Source organism: Branchiostoma belcheri, unplaced genomic scaffold (assembly GCF_001625305.1).
Source record: "Branchiostoma belcheri isolate BF01 breed outbred unplaced genomic scaffold, Haploidv18h27 scaffold76, whole genome shotgun sequence".
Taxonomy (NCBI): domain Eukaryota; kingdom Metazoa; phylum Chordata; class Leptocardii; order Amphioxiformes; family Branchiostomatidae; genus Branchiostoma; species Branchiostoma belcheri.
This window is the reverse complement of record NW_017804420.1, coordinates 1,380,425-1,398,798: the sequence shown is the minus strand read 5'-3', so window position 1 is coordinate 1,398,798 and position 18,374 is coordinate 1,380,425. Positions and strand designations below refer to the sequence as shown.

The 18,374-nt window shown below is 40.3% G+C and overlaps 2 protein-coding genes across 3 annotated transcripts in view; one reads left to right on the top strand and one right to left on the bottom strand.

Annotated features, from left to right (window-relative positions):
- The window catches only part of LOC109485504 (plancitoxin-1-like), a 6,219-nt gene extending 2,352 nt beyond the window's left edge, over nucleotides 1–3,867 (bottom strand). The window contains exons 1-6 of the mRNA XM_019789190.1: nucleotides 3,527–3,867; nucleotides 2,814–3,003; nucleotides 2,353–2,428; nucleotides 1,820–1,987; nucleotides 1,215–1,412; nucleotides 730–833 (exon numbers count right to left, since the gene is read on the bottom strand). Coding sequence (XP_019644749.1) covers nucleotides 730–833; nucleotides 1,215–1,412; nucleotides 1,820–1,987; nucleotides 2,353–2,428; nucleotides 2,814–3,003; nucleotides 3,527–3,648 — 858 coding nt within the window. The 5' untranslated portion in view covers nucleotides 3,649–3,867. The remainder of the gene's footprint in view (nucleotides 1–729; nucleotides 834–1,214; nucleotides 1,413–1,819; nucleotides 1,988–2,352; nucleotides 2,429–2,813; nucleotides 3,004–3,526) is intronic.
- Nucleotides 3,868–6,805: 2,938 nt separating this feature from the next.
- LOC109485483 overlaps nucleotides 6,806–18,374 on the top strand; it is a 34,963-nt gene continuing 23,394 nt past the window's right edge. Inside the window, exons 1-2 of one of the 2 annotated variants that reach the window (XM_019789151.1) lie at nucleotides 6,806–7,087; nucleotides 7,177–7,222. In XM_019789151.1, the coding sequence (XP_019644710.1) occupies nucleotides 7,034–7,087; nucleotides 7,177–7,222 (100 nt within the window). In that variant the 5' untranslated portion in view covers nucleotides 6,806–7,033. The remainder of the gene's footprint in view (nucleotides 7,088–7,176; nucleotides 7,223–18,374) is intronic. The other variant, XM_019789152.1, reaches the window with a different exon arrangement.

Here is an 18,374-nt window from a genome sequence, read left to right as displayed (position 1 = left end):
ACCTTGCTAATCTCCAAGCAGATCCCTCTCGGTGGCAAAAAGACAGTATCAAATTGGCCAGGCAGTATCCATTAGCCAGAGAAGCTCCGCGGCCACCGACGGGGACCGTTGGTGGGGATCAGGACAAAAAAAAAAACGCCATATATAAAAAGGTAACGATCTTTCCCCACAACCTCTGCTTGGAGAGTAAGACCTTGCCACTTTGAGCACTATCCGACATATCGTAAATGACACAGACAACCCTCTGCATGACTTTGTATGTGTTCCGCCTCAAAGCACTTATAACTTAAGACGAAGTAAACAGCCACTTTCCTCTTTCAGTAGAACGAAACGACATGCACAATCGTTTATACCACGTGCATTGAAGTTATTGTCTCAGCATTCTACGTAGTGGTATAGGATTTTATATGCAAATCTGTAAATATGAATCTATCATTGTTACGATTGTAAATGTCAATTGATGTTTTATGTCTAGATTTTAAATCTTCATATATATCACTGTCATTTTATCTTAATGGTTAGTCAAGGATACTTGCAGTGATTGTAAAAATCCGACGTATTTCATGTGACTTTTTGTAACATGCAAGTCGATTTCTTAAATAAACTGAAACTGAAACTAATTTGTTCCCATAGTTGTAACATCTAGTTCTCTCCTGTTGTCACCATTGCTAAGACCGTATACACCCACTCTGATCCCCTTTCCTCAACCAACATCAAAATAAAACCTACCTTAGGTTTCCAGCAGCTGTTGGGTATGCTGTCCTTTGCTGTCCTCCAGGACTGTACTATCAGGTCAGAGTCCAAATGTTTTCCCACAAATGACTTGTACATGTCTGAAATATACAGAAATGTATTTGTTGCCAACTATAGTATCCTGTAGTGGCTGGCATAAAATGGCCGACTGGCTATTCTTGCATTTCTAGCTGGATGTTGCCTTGAGCTTTACATGACTTTCCTCACTCCACCCAGGTGTAAAATGGTACCTAACTTTGGTTGGAGAGGTAAAAGGTGGTGGAAGGAGAGAGATGGGCTCCACCTTAAACACCGTGGATTATCAACCCACTGCCCTTATGGCCTCAAAAGGCTACGGGACTACATTTACCTTTATAGAATCATGGCCTCCTACTCTTCTTCACAAACTGATCACAAAGCATATAATGTGATTTATTGTGGATCCTAATAAAGTCAAGTCAAGCACAGTTCTGTTACCACACCTTCTGTGTAGTTGCCAGACTTGGTGAAACTGAGGACATCCACCCCTCCTCTGGACACCAGAGGCGCCTTCTTGTTCCACGGTGGCACAGCAGGCCCCACCCCATCCATGGCAGGGGAGAAGTAAGGGTTATCCTCCTGTAGGGATGCTGGGAGGCTCGCGTCGTAGATGGCAGGCTCCATGTACATGAGAAGCTTTCCTGCAAAACCACAAGAAGAAGAAAGTATTTCACATAGAATATGCTAGCCTTCTGTCCAAACAATTAAGCTCTAACGTTAGTGCCCACATCAAGTAAAAGTTATTAACTGTTAACATAACAGCATATTGGCACACATGGCTCAGGAAGTTATAGCCTTATTCCTTTTAACCTCCTCCCTGCTGCCTAATCCAATAACCAATACAAATCTTGTGACAAATGGCTACCTTAGCAGGCTGAAGGTTAAAGCAACTGTTACAGCCTATGACAAGCAAGTCAGATGGTGCCATTTTATGCGGGCCTTTTAGACACATGTACACTACAGACCTACCCAAGTTACTTAAGTGACAATGTCATTGATAAAATCCCAGCTGTGTACATGTATGTTTCTGGTGCAAAATGTAACTCACCGATCATTCTGAAGGCGATGTGTTCAAACGTGACACACATGAAGATGTGTGCATACTTGGTGGAGAAGTCTCCCACAGGCCAGGTGTATGACTCCTCCAGCCAGTTTGGGAACCTGGGCAGACTGTGCACCAACCAGAACCCTCCGTCCTTGTCAAACAAGATAGAACCTAGCAGAAAATTAAGCGCATTGTCCATTTTCTTGTGACTTGTATTCTTGTGGCTGTTTCAGCATACAAATGCTGATTCACTCTTGAGTTAATTTGACTAATGGCCAAATGGCTAGCCTGGGTACCATCCGGATTTTCGCTACGCAACGCTTTTTTCGAGCGTTGCGTAACGAAAATCCGGATGGTACCCAGGCTACAAATGGCTGCCTGTTGAGTTGTTCCTTTGCTTTTCTGTTTCTGTGATTAAAATGCAGAGAAAAAATATCTTATGATCATTATCATACTTCCTTTTTTTGCTTTACTATTCACTATTACTATTCACTATTTTATGCTACTACATTGTACCTTGCAGCTACCTGCCCTACCTTTTGCATGCCCTTTGTTTTTATACAACTGTCCGTCAGGCCACTGGTCATTGTATGCAAAGTAGGCAGCCTGTTCCTGTAAACAAGACAAAACTGATGTACAAACATAAAACACTTTTGTTTCAACAACTGAACATAATAGTGACTTGTGTGTGCATAATGATTACTGTATACTAAAGTATGGCCCCCAAAACTGTTACAGAATGTCAGCGTAAACAATGCAGTACATTTGATAGTAAAGTTATTTTCTCAATGTGTGTTGGATTCTCTAACGTACAGAGGATTGATGCCATTAGCCTCTACCAGGCTTGGGGAGGCGGCTGGAAAGAGTAGAAATCGGCCAAATGGAGAGATAAGCATGCCAACAGAGTTTCTCCGTTGAGAGAATATTTCGCCGCATCCAAAATGTTCTCAGTACTCAAAGTACAGTAAAAATTCATCAGTACTACCACACTCCTTACCTGCCTCATCTTGTTAACATTGTCATACATCTGCTGCAGGGTGTGTCCCAGCGCACCTGTCCTGCTGCCCACCTCTGTCCCAGGTAACACCCACTCCCCCACCCGGGCGTCCATGTACAGGTGTCCCCGCCCTTTCTGTACATGGGGGTCCGAGTGGTCGGGCAGAGCTGGCAGCTTGTAGATTATGAACCTTGCACACGGAAAAATAAATTAGATAATTTAAGAAACTCCTTTCAGTCTCAATTCATTGAGATGGAGATAGCTTGGGACTCTTGTAGGGATTTGATTGCAAACAAGGATACAAAAGCAAATTGTGAACTGAATTCAAGCAATATCATTGAAAATGAAAAATATAAAGTAACTAAAAGTCTGATTTGTATTTTGATTGGCTGATTTCAGTCATAATGTTGACCATAACTTTGTAAAATATGATGTAGACATCAAAATACTTTAATGTCAAATTGTGTAGTTTAAATGAACACACTTTCTCAGACGTCTTTCTAGGACCTTTGACCAGTCAGAATGCATGTTATATACAACTTACATGGTGCACAACTGTAGCTTTTGAGATGGAGACTTACAATGTAACGTTAGCCTGATGTTCAAACCTAGTTTAGCTGCCGAGCCTCTATCGTCCTGTTTGCGAAGATGACGAATGAGGCTCGGCAGCTTAATACATGTAATTTTGGACACCAGGCTCACTACTAACTTACCAGTCGACTGGAGCTCCTGTACCGTCCAGACAGGAGATCCTGCCATTACAACTACAGCTGAAGAAGGCCAGGACAAGCGTGCACAAGCAACACAGGTGCACGTGGTAGGAACGGTGCCACATAGTTCAGGTAAGTACTCCTCCTCCTGGATATTGGAAATTCTACAATCTTTCACCGAGGTTTTATCAGTTAAAACAACAGTTTTAACCCAAATTTTCAACCGTCTCTCTTCGGGTATTGATACAGAATTCTAAGTTTTGCCACTCATTCACAGAACAAGATCTGAAGCGCACGCTTCGAACTTTGGAACTCTGTACACAAACAGTCCAGGTAAACTAAAGACGGGTCAAATGGCTTAATATTTAACAAGAGGCTGTTGACGGGGGATTTGTCTATCAATTAAAAGAAGAAAAGTGTGGCATTTATATGGTTGTGAGCATACGATCAATATTACAATCTAGAGTTTTAATTAAATTGCAAAATAGGCTTACCAACATATCAAATATCATCTCAATTCATTCCAGGTTATGCTGACAAGATATCTTTTGTACCACATCTTTTGAACAAACGTAACACACGGAGTCCAAGCCGTGCAACCCACGTTCGGGATGCCGTTGCAGTACCACTAGCAACAAATAAAGGCCGCTTTTGATCCATGCAAGCAAGGCTGGATGCTCCTGATAACACAGCAACGTTGAAAGCGTACTTTTTTGTTACATCATGTGGGTCACATATTACTGTGATGAACCGTAATCGCAAGTTGCTAACATTTTGATTGCCGAAAATATGAAAAGAAAACAATCTCACGACTTAAAAGTAGACATTTATCCCTCATATGTATATTGACTTTATACCATATAAAGGCAAAAATTAGCGAGTGTAGAACGAAATAAGTAGTCTTTCTTGAAGAAATTTAGTAGGATTGATTTTTGTTGTGTTCTTTGTCAGTGCCGGATTATCCCACAAAGAGTCGCGTTAGAGTAAAATTAAAACACACGGAAGAAAGTTAGTAAAAGTCCATCAACACGATCAACAACCACCTGTCCGTCTCCCACCAGGCACATCACATGTTTCCTAGCTCGCTGTCTCTCATTTTCATGAACGCCAACAAATACAAACACATGTTTGCATGACTCTGATTTAATTCTAATGTCTACATCACCAACATCAATGGTCCCCAACCGAGCCTTTCCGGTCCCGCGGCGCCCTGTGTAAGAACCCCTGACAGGGCAAGTTTCCATCTTCAAAACTGCACCAAATTAGTTCTTTTACGGGAGACGCACATTACAAATGAGCCGATTTCGCCCAGGCTTTCATGTTTCAATCACTAAAGCCTGGAGAGCTATGAAAACTGGTCGTGTATGAAGTCAGGCGACGGTATCTCAAAGGACAGTGGATTTGAAGAGCGTGGGTTGTGGACAGGTCTGTCGGATGGGTCCGAGGTTACTACCGGGATACTAGTACTACAGAGTTGTGTCACTAGAGTCAAGTCTTCGGCCAGGTAGGAACTGTTGGAGTCCAATACTAGTTTACTGGTTTTATGATAATTTATCTCTTTGAAGCATTGGATCTGCCTTACTTTTTGACCTGATAACTGTTCAATAAGAGAATGAAGAACGAAGGATGCGCTGGTAGTTATATGTAACGTTACTAAAGCACTGAGTCAGCCAGAGTCACAGTAGCTTGACTAACAGATCGCTGGAACTAATTTCCACCCGGTAATTCAATCCTAAATGAAGCACACTGTTGTGACTGTCCGCTCGTTTGTCAATTAATCGCGTAATTAAAAGTCCTTCTTTGGATATATTATTTCACTGCTCTTCCGACAGACGGGAAGAAACCGGACGAACATGTTCTAAAACTGCTGTATTATTCATAGAAAGTATGGCTGGGCCAGGTAAAATGCTGCAAGAGGGGTAAAAGGGGGAATACTTGCATTAGGAATCTTAGACATCGAGCGAGAAAATTGTTGACAATATGACAATAAACACAAGCACATAACAAGTAAATAGACCGACAGAAAAGAAATTTATGAACAAATTGTGGCCCTGACGTCTTTTACTAAAACTCCATCCTACATCCATCTGCTTGGAGATTTCGCGAGTCCCATCCAAGATGCTATGCTATCTTCAAGCAGATTTGGGGGGTGGGGGTGGGTGGCGATTTCTCTTCGTTTTTCCGTGAGGAAGACTGGGCGAACAGATAGAAAACATTTGCTCCCAATATCTGCTTGAAGATTTCTCAAAGTTTAGCACCCCACCCCCACCCCGGGGGAGCCTGTGTCATGACAGTCCCCAGGTGTGGTCGTGTCAGCTGCGCACGGCGTACAGGGACACATCTGGTTTATATAGGGTTGGCCACCATCTGGGGCTCAAATCATCTACCCTGAAACAACGCTTCTCGATCTGTGCAACGACATTATGGTGATAGGACGTTTATGTGATATATCGCACAATAACATTCGCGTATTGTCTTAGAAGTCTATTCAAAATCACGATTCATGTAATAATGATGGGAAATATTGACGTCCCCACTTTTTTCATTTTTCATATCCTAGAAAATAGTTATAATTACAGCTAAAACTAAACTTATTCCTTTTGCATTGAAATACCCTACATAGTATATATATAGATAGTTGTGTTTGAAGTTCCTGCGTTAGGTAGATTACATGACCGTTACTAGATAACTTTGCTACAAATGTAATATAATATAATATAATATAATATAATATAATATAATATAATATAATATAATATAATATAATATAATATAATATAATATAATATAATATAATATAATATAATATAATATAATATAATATAATATAATATAATATAATATAATATAATATAATATAATATAATATAATATAATATAATATAAAATATGTGTGCGACCCAGAAGGATTAGAAATGAACTGTTGTCGAGTCAATGTTCACGGCAACTACATTGGCTTGGTTTGTAGAATACCTCTTACGCTCTTGCTGTAAAAAAAAAATAAGGTGCGCCAAACAAAAGATATGTCAGTCGTACAACATAATACCGAAACTTTCTGGAGGGAAAGAAGAGACGAAGAAAACAAGTTCACGTTTACTAGTGTCCTTGACCGTTTGTGGCTTTAGGTGTGGGGGCTTGTGGATAGACAGGATGTGGTGACCTGTCACAAGAAACATGACATCCCCGTGAGTCATGAGGCCCCCTACCGGGGGACACCCGACTTCTACTCCTTCAGACCATTTCTTATCCCCAAACATTCCTGCGAACTTGTCAAATCCGAAAAAAATCCAAAATCACGACCACCAAATCATTCCGCGTCTCTCTGAACACTTCAGTAAAGAATCGCCTATCAGTAGGAGATTTTGTACCGGAAAGGGGGCCTGTTTTCAATTACTGCCCCGCCTGATACAAATTTAGAAGCTTGCGCTGGCTGGCGAGCACTTTATTTTTGGGCTGCCGAGCCAACGCATGCGTACCCAGTAGAACACGACTTCAGGATGCCGTTTCAACATGGCAGACATTGCAATACTCGAAGGTTTCCTCAAGCACAGAGATGGAAGAAAGGTACGGTGAACCGCCAGATTTCACGTGTCGATTGTTGAAGTGCTTCCCCACCGAGGACTGAACTAATTTCTGTGTTTTCTCGTCCACAGTGGAAACAGCGATGGTGTGTTCTGAAGAGGTCGTCTCCCATTGCAGGTCAGTTCTTGTCTTTCCCGTGTGTGAAGCACAGATAACGGGGTCTGAAAAATATAGCAGCCGGGCCGGGAGAACCGTGAACAAGTCGTGACAATGTTGCGTCTGGTGGTTTATAGGAGAGATATTTACTCAGGGATGTTCGTACATGTTTGTTGTTGTCTCCCGGTACGGCTGTGTCGGCCCGGGCGGATCTTGTGACCGGTCGCGAGTAGCGCAGGGACAAGTGTTGGGTTTCTGTCCTGGCAGGAGGCCTTGGGTTTTTTTTCTTCGAAGCGACTCCCGCCAAGATTCTCATCGGCTTATAAGTCTCCTTCCTTATTTACGTATTGTAGCATTATTTTTCGAAACAAATCGTCCTGTTCTCGGGAGGGTGTGAAAGTTTAGATGGGCGGGATTTCGCACCGATTTGGGCGCGGTTCTAAACACTTTACGCTTGCCATCAATTTCACTTGTTGCTCAATCACTCTCACTTTCGCGAGTCTATTTCGAGTATTTTACTCGTTTTTTCCTTGAACTTGATACCTGTATTACATTGCGGGTATCACGAGGAAGTGTGAAAAAGAAGCTCGTGTGTGAGGGATACGTTTACACCCGTACTACGTCAAACACATAAAACTACTTCAGAGGGTCAGAAAGCAGCGAAACAGATATGCTCAGGGCCAGGCCCACCATCGCGCCACCCTGTTCCATATTCACAACAATGTTTTAATTTCGCGTCTGGCTTCTCTGTTGAAGAGAAAACATTTTCATCTTTTCGTGCTGAGAGAACATATTTTTTCTCTTTTCCTAGTATGAAAAATATGTTGCAAAATCTTCAAAATCTTGGTTGCCTTTGTATAATAAATAGAAACTGAAATAAAATTGTATAAGTCACGAAGAGAGTTTCTGGAAAAGCAAAATCAGTTTTGTTTTCATCTTTTTTGTTCCATGCATGGGGTAGTGTCTCTCGATATATTAATGTCAACAACAGACCAGCACCGAGTGATATGAAGGATTTTGAAGAAGAAAACTCTGAAAAGATCAAGTTTCTGTTTTTGTTGGTCTTCTTATCACATTTGATTTGCACTTCATTTGCGTGTTTTCCAAACAATTTACTTAATATCATCTGTTGGTCAATCCATTTAAAACAGACCCCAACGTTATATATTGACAGACCCAGACAATTATGTAAACTTGTTTATAGTAAAGCCTATGTACTGTATACTACTATGAGTGACTGAATGTATAATACAAGAAACTGTTGAGGAAATTACTCTTTGAGTTATGAAGTTTTGCCTGCAATGATAATGGTATCCCTGAATTATGCTATCGTGCGAGGAAGGCTCCTTGGTATCACAAGAAAACAGTTGTTATGTTCAAGGACATTTTACTTCTGTATAATGTCCTTGCTCTGTTCAAGAAAAGAGAGGAGTAATATCACTCACAACGTAAATGTAACACATTTATTTCCCGTTGTCATCTTGACAACAATTAATGTATGAAGGAAAAGATTTCGTCCTAGGAGAAACAGAACTTAAGAAATGGCTCTGTAGAATAAGGATGCCCTTGTGATGGGTGGGAAAACTCAGCTGTTGACAGATTAACAGGCAACACAAACATTGGGAGGGTTTATCATAAGGGTATGAAGTCCAGGGCCTCAGCGATTTGTTTACATAACCCTGGGATCTATCTGATCAGGATTTCAACAGCAAAGACATAACAGGGTCAAAACCAGGGATGAAGAGAAATTAGTGTCAAAGTCTGCTTATTAAACATTGGGATTTGAAGACGAATCAAGAATGATTGACATCTGCTTATCAAGTTAAACTCTAGCAAAATGGCTCCCGTGGATCATTTTTCTGATAGTTTGGTGACATGTTTACAGTAAGGCTCTAGGAATGTTATCATTGGTTATCCGACATTGTTATGACCTTGAGAAATCCCGTACATCCTGACATAATTGACTGCTCCAAGGTTGTATAACAGCTCAGAACCGCTTCGTACTAGTAAGGAAGAAGAAGGGTTGTAGACAAACCAACAGTCAGACATACTCTCTATGCAAATTTACTTTTCACTATGCTCCTGTCGATAGACTAACTGCTTGAAAAAACCTATTCACATATTCATGATATTCTGCATGATACGGTAATGTTTTGTACAGGGCTTGTATCGAAATATTAGTCTGTCCAAAGTAGCCTCTACAAGGCTTCAGAGGCAACTGGAAAGAGTAGACATTGGCCAAATACAGATACCATGCCAGGAGAGTTGGTCCGCTTAGGGAGTACAGTTTGCCACTAGGACCAACTACTCTAGCATGTTATTATCTGTCTATATGGCAGTTTCTACCCTTTTCAGCCACCTCTGAAGCCTGGTAGAGGCTATGTACATACGGCATGACAAGACTAATCTCACCATATGTTGTCCAGTCCCCCTAGCTTGCTGAAGTGTTGTTTACAAACAGGAACAAGAGCTTTTGCCTTATCTCTTCAATTTCCTCATTCATCCCTTGACTTTTCCACTTCTGAGAATTAAGAGAGGAAAGACTCCTAAGTCTCAAATTCTGCCAACTGTTTGCATTTTTTCTTGACATCATGCTTTGAAGGACGGACTTTTTGATTGACGAATGGCTGCGGTTTGGCAAATGAACCTGACTGCACCCCGCTTTTGGCTGCCTGTATACCATATGTAACAATATGCAATTGTAACAGACGGCCATGTTTAGAGGTTACTGTTGGGCCTTGTTCAGATGTTGCCCGTCTGTCAGCTTCAATGTCTCCTCTCCAGCTGTTTGTTGAACCTCCTGTTGTGCTGGGAAGGGGAGGCAAGCTTTGTCACGGAGAAGTAGAACCCAACACACTCCAAGTTGAGACGAGTAGGGGTAATAACCTGGTGTGTTTGGCTCAATATGCAAGCCGTGGCAAAGTCGCTTTGCACTGCTAGCTAACAAAAAATTGTCATGCTTTTTCCAGTAGTCCCTCAGTCTGAGGTCGATTGCTATATCTTTTTTTATGACTATCGGACATGTTATAATCATTGACATACAATTAGAAACACCATTTTCATGCAGAGATTTTAACTGATTTAAAATGACAAATTGCATGCCTTTGGATTTAAATGGCTATTGTTTTCATCAAAGGCATCTTTCCCACATGGACTGTTCTTAAAAGACTGGGGAGTCTGTTGGGTCGTAATGTTATATTTGCTGTCCATTCCAAGGATTGAGAGAATTCCTTGAAAAGTCTTTAATTGCACAATGCACTCGGTGGTCTTGTGTCTGTTTCCATTTAGACCAAGAAAAGGGCAGCAAATATGCACATTGAAGTAGAAAAGGATAATGTCAGAGGGTCAGGGAATAGAGGAATGAGGGAGCCTACAGTATCTAAAGTAACCCAGCTGTTTGCCCAGACAGAATGGCTCTCTGTGTGCCACCATTGTTCAGAGTGAATGGTTTCAGTCAGCAGCTACAGCAATGTTTGCTGTTAAAATTTCATGGTGCTTTTCTTGTCAGCTACTGTCTTGAGTAAGTGTGCTGTCCTTGATAGAGATGATCACACATTATGGAAAGGAAAATGGGGATGTTTTTGCCCTTTTCCAAGCTGTTCCAAAGAGCCTTAAGTGTGCCTTTCCCATTCCTCCGGGCAGTTTTCTTGACATGTTTTCAGTCTGGTGAGAAGGAAGCCTTGTCTGATTTCTTTGAAGCTGCTTATTGAGTGGAAAATTGCTGGGTCAGAACTGATGCCTCTAGAGTAATCCCTAAGCTTGTTATGTCAGGGACAGACCATCATGACCCAATGATTAGTGTATTAGTTCAAACCTAAGAGTATTTCCAGTCACTGCACTTTCTTGTCACTTGAGATTTAAGCCAGACCTAGGTTATAGTTGTTGTGCACACTGTTATTAATAAGACTAATGGTAACTGTAAGTTAATGATTATTATTTTGTAGTGTTAAGCAGGTTATACATGACAATACTTTTTCTCAGCTGTCAATTTTGTGTTGGAAAAAGGACCAGTATCTACTACTAATAGTCTACAGCTGGACAGTTTTACAGGAAGTGATGTCAGACACAACATCCTATCAGTGTGGCCTCATGGGAAAGAGCTGTCAGTTCCAGAGGAAGATGATGTCATTTAGAGAAATAAACAACTTGTCAGAATTGAAGCCAATAATGATTATTGAGGATTAGAGCCTTCACAGTGGTACAGCTGTATTTTCCTACCGTAATGATAGAAGTGTCTCTGAGTAAATAATAAACATCAACAGAGTTGTTCCTTTCTTCCACTATCAGACCTGCACTTTGAAAGTGCTTCTTTCTAGTTCTTAATGATATTTTCTATGAAGGCCATGAAGTGTACACATCTATTCCTAACAAAACAGCAATACATCTCAGATAAAAGAAAAATACCATGACTGAATATGGATGCAAGCTCATTATCATCATATTGTCTGTAAAGTTCAAACAAACCCTGCTTCCCTTTGTACGAATCCATCAGTGACGCAACTAGACAGCCTTTGAGCAAGCTTCATTAGCATATAATAGCAGGATGACAAGTGATGACTGGCTGCTGACAGCTTATAATGATTGTTTGTTTACGTTGAGTTGGAACAAAGCATTTCTGGTTGCCCCATACTGAAGATTACTGCACTTTCATCCACGTGGTGGGTCTCATGTGACCATGAGTGGGTCCCACTCTCAGGCTGGAAAGTGTTTGTCCTCATTTCTGGACCAGATTTCGTGAGCAAAGCACTTCTTACATCTCGGCATGAGCCGACTCTATACTTGGGTCCTGCAGCTTGAAGGTCGTGAACAAAGGCAAAAGGTCACGCAGACAGGCCTGGTGCCACTGTCGGACTTCTGGGATCCATTTGTGCCTGGATCTGTCTGGATATCTTGTTGGGGGGATTTTATTGTCAAGTAGGCAGAGGCTCTGGCCAAATTAATGTCTGTTCATATTACACAACTGACACATGCCAACAATGCTTCCTCCTTCACATGTCAAGTGTCAAACTCAAAGGGAAGTGCTTGGCTTTGCTAGTGGGTCACTGAGGGTGTGTGGAAACCCCAACCTGATGATGATGATGTGGTGGACAAAAGTGTTTGTGCTGTATATAGAGGAAATGCAAAACTATAGCAACTTTTTTCTGGCATTGTATTATACACTGCTTTGCATCTTATAGTCCTTGCTAGACGAGTCAACTCAGCTGATTGGTTGATTTGTATATTTTTAAATGCATTAAGCTATTTGTCTAACTGCAAAATAGTTACAACAAAGGTCAAAAGCATAATTCTTAATACCTTGAATAAACTTTCATTATGTAATAAGCTGAGCAGTTAGTCTGATGATTCATGAATTTGTGTGTATAACGTAACTGCTGTGAATAAACATGCCAAATGCCCAGACTATTACTTTCAAACAGCCTATGGTTTCAAAACACCTTTTCATTTCAAGTCTTCTGCTGGAAAACCTGTAGCTCATCTTGTCTGCAGTGTCTCCATTTGAAGTGGGGGCATATGCTGCTCGTCACCCCTGTCTTTACCCATGGTGGTCCAGGAAAGGTTCTCTGGCTTGGTGGAGTGATAAGGCCTACATGTCTCATTCTTCCAGTGATAAAGGAGGAAGGATGTTGATCCGTATCTGTGAGTTTTTCTTGCAGACATGGCAGACCTGAAACTAAGCCATTCCTGGTTGTCAGCTTGTGTAGGTGGTGTTCTGTCTGGGACGGTTTATTCTCTGGCTGTAGTCAAAACCACAGTCATTACCGAGGGAGATAGAGTTTCTTCCCAACTCACAAGGTGGTCTGCAACACACATGTGGACCCATTCAGGATGCTATAGTGCCTTTGACCCTGGGTGATCATACAGCTTAGCTATACAAAGTAGATACGAAAAATGTATATGATTATAAAGTACTTGGAATCCAGGCTCCTTGAACTTCATGAGATGTGTTACAAACTGTGCCTACTCTTTATCCCATCTTTGTAATGTCTGACTTTGTACGTGTGCACCATTTATATATATTTTCATTTTGCCATAAAATATAGGGATAATGATAACAATCAGTGACATTGATCTGAAGATGTGAAATTAAGAACTGAAAAGTAATTGAACAAGATTAGTTGGATGATTACTCTGACTATTAAGTTCGTTACTGCATCTTGGAACTAAGATGATGGGGAAAGAACATGGTGTAATTATCTGATAATGGGCTTTCAAATTGCCCTGCTGAAGTACTTATGATTACATTCTTTTGTTAATACAGTCTTAATTCCCACTTAATTGCTTCTGAAGTAGAGGTTTAAGCATTGGTCTCATGTTTCTCTTCTAATTTAGCCATTTTTTTTTGTTATGAGTATCAAACTGGGTTATGACAAACAGATTAGGAATGTTTGTATCTCAGGTCTATTCAGGAAGTTATGTTTTGGTGCTGTTTTTGTCAGAAATCCTGCTGGGATTTTGTGACTTCTACAAATCTAATCTGGTGTTTATTATACTTTCCGGAAATCTCATCATGATCATGCTATTCTCCCATTAAAAGTTGTTAAATGGTGTTTAATTTGTGCATTGATAAAATGTGACAGAAACAGGTTGTTGGGACTGGAAAAGTACTTGGGTTATGTCAAGAAATATGTCCTGACACAATTGCTTGCTGAGAGTGTTAATGGATTAGTCATGACTGAAAAATTAGAGCACGGGGATTACAACAAATGTTTTCGGAGTCAGTTTGTGGAATCAGTTTTCCAGTTTGTTCCATACCACATGTTTTAAATGTTTGGAACTTGAGCATTTGTGGTGAAAGGACAAAACAACTTTATACTAGAAAGGAGAAGTTCAATTTGTCACCAGCTGAGGTTGTCTAATTTAAGTTTTACAATTATATAAAGACATCTATCCCTAACTGATCTTAGTTTTCCTCACATACGAACTATTTGTGGTTGATAAATATTTTGAAGAACTGCCTGTACAGCAAAAATGTTTGTTTTGGCTCTTTATTTGTGGGTGAACTTGACCTCAAATTAGAGGGGGGCAATTGGAACATTAGCCAACACTGCTCATCTGGCCTCAAAACCTAGTTTAGACCTTACCTCTCTGCTCAGGCCAAGGTCCTACACAAAATCGTGGAATTCAGACTAAGTTTTCAGCTTTGCTCTGAAAAAAATGTGGACAGCTGATTCTGATAAGGATTGTATACATACAAAGGGACTGATATGTAGTAGAGAGTGCCAACTGGAGCCACCATGGTTTGTTTCTACTCCCACTTGTCGGCCAGATCACTCATCGGAGTGTTCCGTGTGTCATGTTTGGATACGCTTGGCTTCCCTACAGGATGCTGCTAGTTCAGGGTCCTCAAGGTCAGGTTCACAGATCCATAATGAATGCCAGCAGCCCTGCAGTCCATGGGAATAGAAATAAGGATTGTCTGTTGAACTAGTGAAAAGAACTTTATTACTAGCAGTGGCAGACAATCAAAAGTCTGATTTATAGCTAATTTACACAGGACATTTATTTACAATATTCATCATATTCATCATAAATAACTTTAAAATCTCAGAAAACAGATAAACAAATAAGTACTGTATAGGTCATTAAAATACTGTTCTGTATATTGTCCCGGTGAATAGTCTGGCATCCAGGCTAGTATTGTGGCTTTTAGTACATGTACATAGTAACCCTAGCGCAGAACACATGGCATATCTGTGTCTTCTGGATCCTTCCAAATTGAGGTCGCCATAGGTCAAGTTCAGTCTCCAACTGAATGGCAGACGTCCAGAGTGGCTAGACAAACAGTCAGGACCCTCCTCCAAAGGCTGACCCTGGCTGGAGATGCACACTAATGTTGTTGTTTTTGAGTGTTACACAACAGTAGTACATATAGTAGTTTACAGACAAACTACTTAGTTCTTGTCTGAATCATACCTTGGTCCTATATATTTGTGCAGATTGTTTGGAGGCCAATTTCAGGTATAATATACAAAGAAAGGAAGAAAGAATATATAATAGTTTTCCTCTATCCTTACAATTTAGCAAATAAAAAAAAAAAACACTGACGATAAGTTGGAAGTGGTAATAAAGACATAAGGTTGACAATTTCTTAAGATGAACAGAAGATTAAATCATCACCATCTGCTACAAGATGAAAGGTTTTGATGGCACCAGGGACATGGATGATGATATAACAAATGACGCTTCCCTCAAGAGACTGGTTAGCTGGACTGTTGACTACAGAGGTAAATGATTGGAATGTCAAAGCAAATGACTGGTTGAAAGAAGGAAGAAAAATGATGGAAAGAACCATCATCTTCCATGTTCGATATAGCTAGGTGAATTTTATCATTTCTTATTTTGAATAATCCAATGGCAATACCTGTAGATTCCTCATCAGGTCTTAAAAGTGCAAACTGGACAAAAAGGTGACTTGGATTGATTAACAGTCTTAATCAAGGATGTCCGGAGTTGAAACCCAAGTGTGGGAAAGCCCTTAGGTCACTGTGAAATTTTGGTATAGACGGACATGGAAGGATTCTATGTGTGTGCGCATTGTGAGACATAGAAATGCTAGGTAGAAATCTGCATGGGGAGAAAAATGATATGATAATGACTTTTGCAGAAAAGTTTGCTGAAATAGTAATCACAAAAGTTATGATGTGAAATGGAAAATTAACCCCCTCCCTCCCCTCCTTCTCTGTCCATTCCTGAGCTTGCTGCAAGATTCACCAATCAGGAAAGACTGCCTGACCAGGCATCAAAGGCATCAGGACGATCCAGTCAATCACTGCCTGTAAAACAATCCCTGCATTCTCCAACGGAGATAGTGTTTAGAGCTGGGCTCTAAATGGGTTGTTATTTTTGGGCGGGATATCCCGAAAATCTGGAGGTGGTGGTGGGATAATACCTTGAGTTCCAACTGTAAGACTGGCCTGTGACAAGACATGGGTCAGCTGTTGTGGGGGTCTAGGTCTGGTAGATCACCAGAAAGATGCAGCCCTATAATGTATACACCATGGCCTACACGTCGAACAATGGTTTCCAACTGATCATAAATCTTTATGACGTGAATTTTGCATTGTTAGCAAAGTTGAAGTTCGCATTTAACTGAGTTGATGTTTTTGTAATGTTGACTGTTGGATATGTGTGAATGCAAATAACAAAACTCAAGGTATTATTTTAGATTTGATGTAAAATCAAACGTACAGAAATAAAATGATTTACAGTAGATTGAAAGAATGTTCAGGACTGAGACCCAAATCAGAAGCAGCCCAGACTGAGTACTAATACCTCCAGGCCATCATGTGATGTGCTGGTCCATCATATACACAACCACCTAAATCAGGGGCCATTTCATCACCTGTTAGATCATGTCATTTCCTTTATTGTACTGAAAGGGCATACAATTAGTAGAATTGAAAACTTCCATGAAGTTTGTCGAAAAATCATGTATTGAGTATGTATAACACGAATGTGCAATGCATTTATGATTCTGCATTCAAATGAGGTTTAAACAGGTGGTATTTGAAGTATAGTTAGTGAAGAAAGGTTGCCAGATGATTAAGAAACTTGCAGTCTATGTTTTCAAGGGAGGCGTATCAGAAATGCCATTACCATTCTGCTAAAACATTATAGAGTGTTTTGTAACTAGGAACTGTAGCGGTGTCTGTCTTCTCCCTACATAATGCCACAGATGTAGTTTTCCTCTGGGATTGACACCTACTTGAACTTAACCTTCCTTTGACCTGTGGTGGCGGTGTGGACATTCCTGACACAGCCTGCTGAGCACCGAGACCTTTCTTTGGAATAACAAGTACTGGTTAGACTCAGTTATGATGTCATGAGGCAGCCCAATCACTGGTCACCATGTTCATCACAAAGAATGAGTGATGGGGAACTTGCTGTTTCAGACAGATACATGCTTCTTTTTGTGTCTGGCATATCGTACAGTGTTCTTCCCCAGACAAGGTTCAAATGGTAACAGGATTTTTTTTAGTTATTTATGACAATATCCTATAAGTTGTGTAAAAGAGAAATTGTAGGAAGTTACAGTTTCAAGACCTCATACTGTACCTTTGCCAAATAATGTTGACCTTTACAACTGATGAATAATAAATTTTTCTCATAGTTTATGCAAATAATATCCTCATTTGCATGACTTATATGTGGAACCTTAATGTTCCTATAGTTACTTTTGATAATGTGATCTGCCTTGAATGTGGATTTGATATGTATGCAGATACTAGACATGGCAGACATGTGTAAGATTGTGTGAGAGTGATGGACTTAGAATCAAACACCTTAGAACGGAAACAGCTGCAACATTAAGATGTGACAAGTAATGCAGACAGGAAAAGTACCATTTGTTTTCCTGGCTCTTTTCCTAATAATGCTTCTGAAGGGCTTTATCTGAATTTGCCATGGCAGGCCTTTGAATAACAGCACCTGGAAATTGTGGGTGTTGTGGTAAGGCTTCTGAAAATAAGACACAAAACAAGAGTTTCACAATCTCATACCTTCGCCAAATGATGTTAACCCTTGCGGGTGACGAATTATACAATTTTAATCATTGATTTTGTAAATAAGAGCCTCATTTGCATGGATTATATCAGTTGATCATATTCTCCATCCAATGACAGCCTTATCATAGCACTTCCTCATAAATTATGCAAATGAGGTGATGATTTGAATAAATTATGTTTATTGATGTTCACTTTCACTTAACTTCCAAATGTGGCAATGAAATTTGGGGTGCAGCAGTTACAACTATGGAATTATAAGAATTTGCCATTAATTATGCAAATTAGGTCCTCATTTACATAATCTATATCTTCAGATGTTTTCCTCGTTCTCAAGTAGATGTCACAAGTGCTTCATAGTTCTATTATCGAACAAAGCAGATTTATAGAATTTCCTCATTAATTATGCAAATTAGCTCCCGATTTGCATAATTGCCATCTGATTATGTCAGGCATTCCTTCAGCTACCTACATACCAAAAATCACGACAATACGTCAACCGGTTCTTGAGTTACCGTCCTTCAATTTTTTTTCAACAAATGCTCCTGCAGTTCCAGAACAAACGGCTAGGGGGCCCAAACGTCACTTCTTTCCTAGCCCAAGAGCTTTCTACCACCCAAAATTCGTGACCCTAGCATGTGCAGATCAGGAGATATCAAAACCGGAAGTTC